General features: G+C 38.2%; 1 protein-coding gene across 3 annotated transcripts in view; it reads left to right on the top strand.

Annotated features, from left to right (window-relative positions):
* Window positions 1-269: 269 nt before the first annotated feature.
* Window positions 270-9,604, top strand: part of PTPN21 (protein tyrosine phosphatase non-receptor type 21) — a 44,973-nt gene continuing 35,638 nt past the window's right edge. The window contains exons 1-2 of one of the 3 annotated variants that reach the window (XM_015631639.3): window positions 270-710; window positions 4,110-4,480. In XM_015631639.3, the coding sequence (XP_015487125.1) occupies window positions 4,301-4,480 (180 nt within the window). In that variant the 5' untranslated portion in view covers window positions 270-710; window positions 4,110-4,300. Of the gene's footprint in view, window positions 711-3,169; window positions 3,268-4,109; window positions 4,481-9,604 lie in introns of those variants that run through there. The other 2 variants (XM_015631641.1, XM_015631640.3) reach the window with 2 other exon arrangements.

Below are 9,604 nucleotides of genomic sequence, written 5' to 3'. Positions count from 1 at the left end.
GCTGCATGAAAAGAAGACCAACAGAATTTTGGTAAGATATTTGCCTTAACTGGAAAGGCTTAAAATAAATGATCATATGATTAAAAAAAGCAAGGATTGCCTGCTATTTGTTGTAACCCCTATTTCTGTAGTGCCCCTGTAGCCAGAGAAGCAGCTGTTCATTGCTGACATTCTCCCTGCCAGGCATTCCAACTCTCTGAGGTAATGGGCTACAAGCATACGGGCCTTCGCTTTAATTCTTTCAGCGTATCCTTCCGCATGGATAGAGCGAGGGGAACGCCTCCAGGAAAAGAAATTAAATGCACACACACAGAGGCACACAGGGACGGCCGATTTGAAAATATTCCTGAGAACGCAATTTGCGCTCATGCGGCACAGCGTCACATGAAAGAGGCCGCCTGAAGAGCTGGCTGGCACAGGTTTATTTTGTTGTAGTATTTTCTTCCACCCCCCAGCTCTTTACCCAGTGGAATGATATCCAGAGCGAGTTTTTTGAGACAGGAAGTGAGGAATGTTTTCACTATGAGTGATCTGAGAAGAAGGTGGGTTAGCCGAGATAGCAGCTGTTTCGGACAAGAGGAACACAGTAACTCAGTTCCCGGGGAACACAGATGAGATGGCTCCGGGAGAAGAAGTCTCGGAGCGCTGGGGCTTTTTTTCGGCTGCACATATGTGAAAGGAGACCCGGTGTCTTTGGATCGCTGTGCACGGTAAGGGGAAAACAGCGGACACAGCAAAAAAAAAATAAAAAAATAATAATAATAATAAAAAAAAAATAGCGGGTGATCTTCTCTGGTGTGTACCGTAAGGCTGAAGAGTTTCAACCACTTAGTTTTTGAAAAGTAAATGGTTGAAATGGTCATGGGACTGTGCTTCTGGAGGTGGGCAAAGTTTGAGATAGGCACTTATTGCTGCTCAGTCCAAGAGTCCTGTCAAAGATTAACTGGTAAAACAAGGAGAGGGTGGAGTATTTTGATTACTTTTTTGGCTGCCCAAATATCTCTGAAATAAAAATATATGTATTTCAAGAATTTGAAGTAATAGGAACCCTTTTTCACCATGATATATTGCAATTTTATTTTGATTACTGTAATTTATGCTGGCTATTTAAAAATATGTGTATAGTAAAATGCTAATAATTGACGGGGGAGTGGGAGGTGAAAGTAAAGAAGAAAGATACCACAGTGCTCAGTAGTCACACATTAGTCGCGGCCATGTAGCTGAAATTCTAATACAGCATTTTTGAAACGACAGGTTTCTGTTGAAATATAAAGGTACAAAGTTTGGCCACTAAAAAACATTTTTAGGTGTTGCATGAAAGTTCCAGGCTTGGCAAATAAAGGCTTGTTATTGTAAAGGTCATCAGCTGGATTTGTAACTCCTGGCAGTATGTAACCATGAGTTTTGGCTAAAGTAGCTTAAAACAATGCAGGTAGGTCTGAATTTAAAGTAATGCAGCAGGCAAATTTGAGAGCACCTAGGACTGCAGAATGCACAGCTGCTGAGTAAAACCAGCACAGCTATGTTTTCAATAAATACACATGGCTAGCAGTAGAAGATACTGAATAATACCCTGGTGTTATTCAGCAAACTTGCCTTAATTCGACAATATTATATGTTTGGAATCTTTTTTTAGTTGGTCTTTTGTGACATGTTCTAGAACTTAATTACTTTAGTTTTTCTTGTTATACATGGCTTTCAGAAGTCATGAAGGTTATGTCAGGCATACAAAAATGAAATAATTTAGGGTAAATGCTCAGGAGCATTTAATGAAAACAACAGATCATAACCTGGAGAATGTTCCTGGCTGGCACATTCTGAAAATTCTGCTCTAAACATCCTTCTTATGTTTGCATTGCTACCTGTTTGCATAGAGAAATAACTGAAAGTCTGAGGCTGCCTCATGTCAGCATTCGATGGTTTGGAAATTTCACCTGCCAGGTTAGTCTGTGGTTAGTGATTTTTAGTTTTGTTGGTTTTTTTTTTTCCTTCTGTGGTCTTAGAATACTTTTCTAACCCTTGATATGGGTATAAAATATTGAAATTCTTTCATACTCAGTGGCACTCCATAAAACCTGAGATTAAAACACTTCTGCATTTCTGACTGTAGCTTTCAGAGAGGAGTAAATTGATTTCTCTCATTGCTGTAGCACCAAAGAAGACACCTAACTGTGCAAAGAATGTATTGGAAATTGGGCCTCGGGGACATGAGCTAAGGTCAGCCAGCTAAAAGTTACCCTGTCAGGAATAAACCCAGGGCAAGATTTTGCTGGCAGTGGACAGGGGACTAAAAGCTTCTGTCTGTAGAGCATTCCCTGCATGCTGTTCAAGCAGGGCTGGATTTGGAGGATCAAAGTGCAGAGGGAGTAATAAAGTGAGGATTCCCTCTGTATCCCTAAATTTTTCAGGGAAACCTGTTGTTATCTATTCTACAGCTACACCCAAAAATAAATGTTAGTGTTTGGGTGAGGATTGTTTTTTTATTCAGCTAAGATTTTAGATGGTATCTGTTGATGATGGGGATTATGTAGAATGGTAGAACGGCTTCAAGATTATCACAAACGAGGTCATGAAATATGCTTCTGGTCATTCTTTGGAGTAGGGCTGCAAAGATGTCATTGAGAAAAAATGCCACGCCGCCTCCTCTTTCTCCCCATTGTAGGCCTTTAATGGTTTTCCACCTTCCTTTCTTCTTTGCCGTGCTGCTGGCTGGGCAGTAGGGAGTCTGATAGGGGGTTTTTAGCCTAAAGAGTTGGTGGTTATGTTGGATAAGTTTCTAGGTGGGTATATCACTGTCCAAGGAGAATGTGGTATCTGTTTACAGCTGTACCTTCGGGTTTAAAAGCAGGTGTACTAGGAAGACTGCTTCTTCCGGTTCCTCCGTTCCAAAGAATCTCGTGTCCTCACGTTCCTCCTGTCTGGTCATCCTGAGAGTCCTCAGAAATCAAATTGTGCTTTTTAATATGTGCTACTAATACCTGGGGGGGGGGGGGGGGGGGGAAACAACTTAGAAAAGGGAAGTAGGCGTTTGTTTTCTTTCCCTCCTTTCCGTCGGGGCGTCGCTGCCACTAGAGGAGCAGAGGCAGAGCTGCTGCCCGGCGCGGGCGCGGCTCCGGGCGCGCTCCCGCCCCTCACGGCCCGGCCCGGCCCGGCCCGAGCCGCCTCAGCGGGGGAATGGCATCCCCTGCCCGGGGCACCGCGGGCATCTCTAAAGCGCCTTCCAGCCCAGAGCCTTCCGTGACGCTGTGACGAATTTCACAGACTGGGGTGCGTGCGCTAAGAAAACACTTGGAAAAGGAGAAAGGCAAAGCATGGAATGGAGTTGTCGGGAAAGGAGGCGTGAGGGTGTTTGCAAAAGGTGGGGAGATGGGTGGCTACCTGTGGTCTGGGTAAGAGTATGTTTTTCAAGGAAAAATTAGAAAATAAATGGTTCTCAGAATTCACATACTCTATTGGTGAGGCAAAGCACAACCTGAAGCACCACACAGCAGTTGAGCATAAGGAATAGGGTATGATTTGCTGTAATCCATGCAAGATTAGAGGAATTGCACTTCAATTGTCTGGTAGGAAATGGCTCCAGTGTGAATTCAAATGCCCCTCCTGCCTTTCTTTTTTTCCCCCCTTTAGCATTTATGGGGCTTGGTTTTGTGTTTAATCCAACAGTAGATAGTGGCTGAGGCTGCACGACGCTCTGAAAAACAAGCCAGGTTGCTGGATTTGCTCTTAAAGAAAATGTGTTTGTTCAGTATTACAAATACCTTAGCCAACTCAGATTTCATAGACATATTTCATTTAAATACCTATTCAGTTTATAAATACTTATTTTAAGACATTGTAGTCACACCTGATTAAGACTCATTATTCACTTGTGAATTTAAAAAGAAAAGAGGTCAACTTGCCAAAACCCAATGTCATCTGTGGAAAAACCAGAAACTCTGGTACTTACTTCATTATTTGAATACGTAACAGCCCTGCATTTTGGAAAGGTAAACTGATTATTTAGATTTAGAAAAAATATACATGTTCTTTTTCCCATGTTATCATTCCCCTTTCAGTGAAAGTATTTCTGATTCCTGTATTTCTTTTCTTTCCCTTTTGCTCCTTACTAGAACTCCAGTGGATGTATCTTCTTGTCTCCTGGTGGAAGACTTGCTTGGCTTTAATGGATACTGCTGCTGCTGGTTGATCTCTGGAGACTTTACAGCTCCTTACCTTTTGAGAGGAGGTGACTTCTAGTCACCTCTCAAGGTCTCAGTGGTAGTAGCTCTTTATCACTAACCATCTCTGGGGGAAAAAGAAGATGCCTCTACCTTTTGGGTTAAAATTGAAACGAACTCGACGTTACACAGTATCCAGCAAGAGTTGCTTGGTGGCTCGTATCCAGCTGCTCAACAATGAATTTGTGGAGTTCACGCTGTCGGTGGAAAGCACAGGCCAGGAAAGTCTGGAAGCCGTGGCTCAGAGGCTTGAATTGCGGGAGGTAAGTGAGTTGTCAAGTGAAGGCATAGCTTTAGTTTTTGGTGCTAGATGACCGATGTGGTAAATCCTTGCCATGTAGGGTAATCAGCTACTGGAGCAGCTATCCCGTGTTTGCATCATTTCTACACCTTCTGGTCTTTATGGGGACTTGGATTGCTCCTAAACAGTTGCAAAAGTTGTTACAGAGTTTAGGGAATGTCCAAGGGGAGGAAATGTGAGAAGTGTCGGTGAATAAAAGCTTAGAATGTTAAACAATGCAACGGTTTTGTAAACATTACAGTGCTGAAAATTCTGCTTAAAAAAAACCCACAAAGGAAGAAAATAATTTCTACCTAAGCAACACAGTTAAAAGCTACAGAAAGGCTCGAGTCATAAGACAGTGTGTTATTTGTGTGCATGTATATTTTTTTTTTCTGATGGATTAGTTCTGTGAAAGGAATCTAAAACACCAAATGTGATAAGCGTACCAGTTACCAACTGTTTGTCTTGTTTGTTTAAATACCACAAATATATTTGCAGGCACTGTCTTGGAGCTCATATATAGTCATATAGATTGAGTGCTGGCATTATGATGAGACTTGGTTTGTGCTAGTTGAATATGTAAATATCTGTTCATCCTTTTTCCCCCCAGAATCTCCCTACTTGGTATTTTGAAGGATTCTTTTGGAACTGCAATTTACTCTTCCACAGTTTTAGTGTGTTGAGTGATTTTTTTATGAAATGTTAATAGAAATCTACATACGTGACCAACATATGAACCAATGTCATTATTTTGTAAAATTGTTGAGCACAGGTGGTTTGAATGCAGTATTTGAATGCTCTCAGTCCTGGGTGAACTGACATTTCTCCTTAGAGTCTGAAAGGTTTAGTTTAGTTCATTTTGGAGGCATTGAACTGTGACAGCATGTGCACTTCTGGGGTGCAGGAGAGAGAAAACCAGTGATACAAGTTTAGTGTTGCTAATATTGTTCTGAAAAATATGCTTTTGTTCTGTTGTGTGGTCTGCCGTAGAATGACCTTTTGATTATGGGATTCAAATACAGGATGAAAACTCTGGACTTAGGTAACCAAAATACAGTAATTGTGAAAATAATTAATAATAAATATGTGCATTTATAACTGTGATATTTTAAAATATTATCTTTTTATTGTCAAGCAATGGCAACTGTTGGTAACTTTGCTCAAATACTGAGCAAATATATTTGGAACTCAATCCTGAAAACATTTTTTGGAGAGCATGCATTACTGTAGGATTCCTCAGTGAGAAATGTTACATATAGTCATTTGTTCTCAGAAATGCCTTTTGTTCTTTCTGTTTAAAGAATAATAAAAAATGAAATAGGTGTGAAGCCATTAATCTATAAGGGTTTGTTTATTGTGGTTGTTTTCAATTGCAATATGCATTCTTGCAGAGCGTCCAAGTATTTTTTAGTGTACACTTACTTTGTAAAATGCAACTCTTTGCAAGGGTGTGCCTTTTATTTTTGTTTTAAATCTTTCTCCTTCAAAAGGAGCAAAAGGAGAATCTAGCTACACTTGTAGCCTTAGTGTTTACTTAGAACACATCAGATCTCATATATTTAGAATTCAATTATTGTTGTGTGAATGGAGTTTGTCAGTTTTATCTGTCCACTTTCAGATGTAACTTCTAAGACACAGAAAGTATAGAATTTTTACTGTTTGCAAAATGTAAAGGCTTTGTCTTTCTGAATGATGACTACTAGCTTCTATTGAACTAGTCAGAGTGCTGGAGATGCAGTTTTTTTCAGCTATTCTTCATTATCTCTTTCTTTGGAACCACTCCTAAAAATCTTTTTTAAAAACAAAAAAAAAGAGAGCAAGAGATGCAATTCCCTCAATTAAGAGCCATATATCAGATTAAGGGAGTTGACAGTACACCATTGAACTCTGAGCAGATTCCTTCAGTCATGCATTCTTGCATGGATTATTTTGGCAGGAAAATGTGTTGCAATAAAAGGGAATGGAAAATAGGGATATAAATTACTTTCCAGAGCTTGCATTCAAGAAAAGTTGTTCTGCCTTTAAATAGTCAGATTTGCCAAGCAGATACTGATCATTCCTGACGGCTTGCTTAGTAGAAAGTTTTCAGAAAGAAAAATGTGTTCAGCACTTTTAAATCTACAAAAACAACTTTAGTCTTTCATACAGTAAAATACAAAGTATTTCTGTAAGAAGTTGCATATTTTTAGTGCACATAGCAGCCTTAAAGCATGAAGTTGAATTCAAGTGTTAAACATGAAAGTATGACTGTTTATTTGGATACTGAGACTTGGGACCATTCTGAAATCCAAGGTATCAGTTTCAGATTACTGTATATGGCCTACGCAGCTAGGACAAGCAGTTCCAAAGCATCTTTAAAACAGTATATTGCAAGAGGCATTAGGGGAATCTCTATCATTCTTTACACATTCAGTGGTAACATTTGAAAGTACCTCTTTCTGGTGTAGTCTGGGAATTACTGAATTTGGACAGTGAACTGAACTATTTTTAATGGTGTGCCATCTTTTTAGATGTTTATTTTAACAGATCTTTATGTAAGTAAGTAATCTTCAAAGTATGCATTGCATGGCTAAACACTGTTTTTCTTCTGATTTTCCAATTAGTACTGCTCAATTTCCAAGTTGTATACTAGTATGGACACATAGTTAGCATTTAGGAAGATTTACATATGTTGACAATTTTATTTTTTTTACTGAATGGTAAACTTTTTAGAAAAGCGAAATGAATTCCTCAAACTGAGTATCTTCTGGTATTCCTAGAATGTGACTCATCAGGAATGAGTATGTAATCCAGCTCTCTTAAACTGAGGAACTGGGGAAAGGAGCCAAAGGGAACACTGAACATAAGTTACTTAGCCTTTGTAACATAGTCTGTCTTTTATCCTGTGAGAGAACTATAACTAAACATGATTTATGCAAAAAGCTGTTACAGAAAACCATTCTGGAATCACAAGTTTTGAAAAACTGCTGAGAGCTCGGCTGGTTAACTGCCTTAAAAAGTATGTACAACAGTGCTAATCTTGCATCTAGGGCATGAGTGTGCAAATGAAATCCTTGAAAATATAAAGATTCTTAAAAAATTGTGATATGGCTACGTATATTAGCTAGCTAGGTTTGGCAGAAGATGTTATAACTAGTGCCTTTCTCTTTTCAATCATGGTTGGGTTGTTGTTGTTTTCTAATATCGCTTCTAAACCAGAGATAAGGGGAAAATTCTGCTACTGTGTACAAGCAGAGTCTGACTTAACTGCAGATATGTGATAGAGTACAAATATAAGAACCAGTGGCAGGGAACTTCTGTGGAGTGTATGTGTTGTGCATATGGAAGTTCCTGTGTTTGTTTTGGACATGCAGAGGAAAAGGAGCCAAGGTTATCTGGATCCGGAATAACTTCAAAGTTCTGAAACAGTGTTTCGGAAATTCTTGAACTATGCTGTAAAACTTTGCTCTGAATTCTAAAACATCAGTTCTCTTTTGGAGAAAACATCAAAAATACTTTTAATTTATTTTGGTGGTTTCTTAAATGTGTTTTGCTTATGGAAAGAGTGTTTTTAAAATCAGACCAAATGCAACCAAAAATTTTCTTATGTTTGTATATATCAGTAGCCGTATTGTCTGACAAATAAGAGTTGGGCCACATAATGACAGAGGGATCATTATAATTAATGTCATAATTATGACATTATAATTAATATCACAATTAGGTTTATGTCTTGTATCAAAGTCTGACAACATTTTAGCCGATGCTTGCAGAAATAAGAAGAAAAGCAGTGCTCATAGTTGAACTGCTGTGGTTGCCTCCCTAAACCAGATTTTTCCTATAATTAGGGAAGGAAAAATTGAGGAATGTATATAACAAAGCAGATCTTCCATGTGTAATTTGATTAGTTTTAAAAATGCTGCTTTATTACAAAGCAAATTTGAATCCATCTAAAACAAATACTATTTATAAGAGTGTGATAATTGTAATTTAGGAACCAAGATAAATTGAAGCACAGAGCAGTTAGGCAAAAATATGTAACTGCCTCAGTTCAATTATTGTAGTTCTTCCTTTTCCTGAAGAAAAAAGGTTATACATTCAGGTAAAGGGTTTGCACTCAGTCTTATTATATTGAGCAGGAAAAAATTAAGGTTCTTCCATGAAAACAATAGCGGCAATTAGGAAGCCTTGCTCCTGATTTCTTTAGCATTTTTATAAAGTTAAGTCAGAATTTGGATATACCACTTAATTGCATTTTGTTTACCATCATGTCAGTGAATTGCTGTAGAGTTTTATACCAATTTTGGAGGAAGTTTTCTTTACTTCTGAAGCAAAAGCATTAGCTTTTGTTTTCAAAATCATTTAGTATTTTTACTTTGAAATTTGTCTTTTCCCTTTAGTAAAGCAATCAGAACTTAAGCCTCTGATGAATGGGAACATGATACTTCTGATGTCAGTGATGTGAAAGGTGGAAGTCAAAAGCAGTTATGTGAGTTCATCCTTCTCAGAGCCTTGAAGAGTGGTGGGAAAAAGTAACATGTTTTTTTTCAAAATAAGTATATTTCTACATTTCTAGGTCATGTTGATAACTGACCTATCTCTGCCAGAGGTTAAGATATGTCTTGGATATAATGTTTTCTGTGCACTATGAAAATATGGCTCTAGCTTGTAAATTAGTCAGCTTACCCTTGTCAAATGTCCTGATGAGTACAATCTTCCTTGCCTGTTAGAAGTTTGTTTATTCAAGATATTTGAAGGGTGTGAAACACAGTGTATTGTGATTTGTACAATGTTTCATTTGAATAAACTAGAATACATCAGATTACCTTGCAACATATTGATTTGCTTATTTATTTCTTATCCCTCTGTTTTGCTTTAAACTGTAGTTGGCAATTACTTTCTTTAAACGGCATTTGTGAAATCCATATTGGAATAGTTAGGAGAAAGTAATTGTGTGTGTGAGCGTTGGAAAAAACATTTCCATTATGAAAGAACTAAGATTTAAGAATAAACTGTCTCTGTTCATCTAGCTACTCTGCTAAATATTCTCTCCTACAGCTACCTTTGAAGAGCTTCTCAGTAATAGAACAACAAAAACAGAATAGGCAAAAATACCTTACAGTAA

Source organism: Parus major, chromosome 5, assembly GCF_001522545.3.
Source record: "Parus major isolate Abel chromosome 5, Parus_major1.1, whole genome shotgun sequence".
In the NCBI taxonomy this organism is placed as follows: Eukaryota; Metazoa; Chordata; class Aves; order Passeriformes; family Paridae; genus Parus; species Parus major.
The sequence above is the reverse complement of the archived record's forward strand: the minus strand, read 5'-3'. Positions and strand labels throughout refer to the sequence as shown.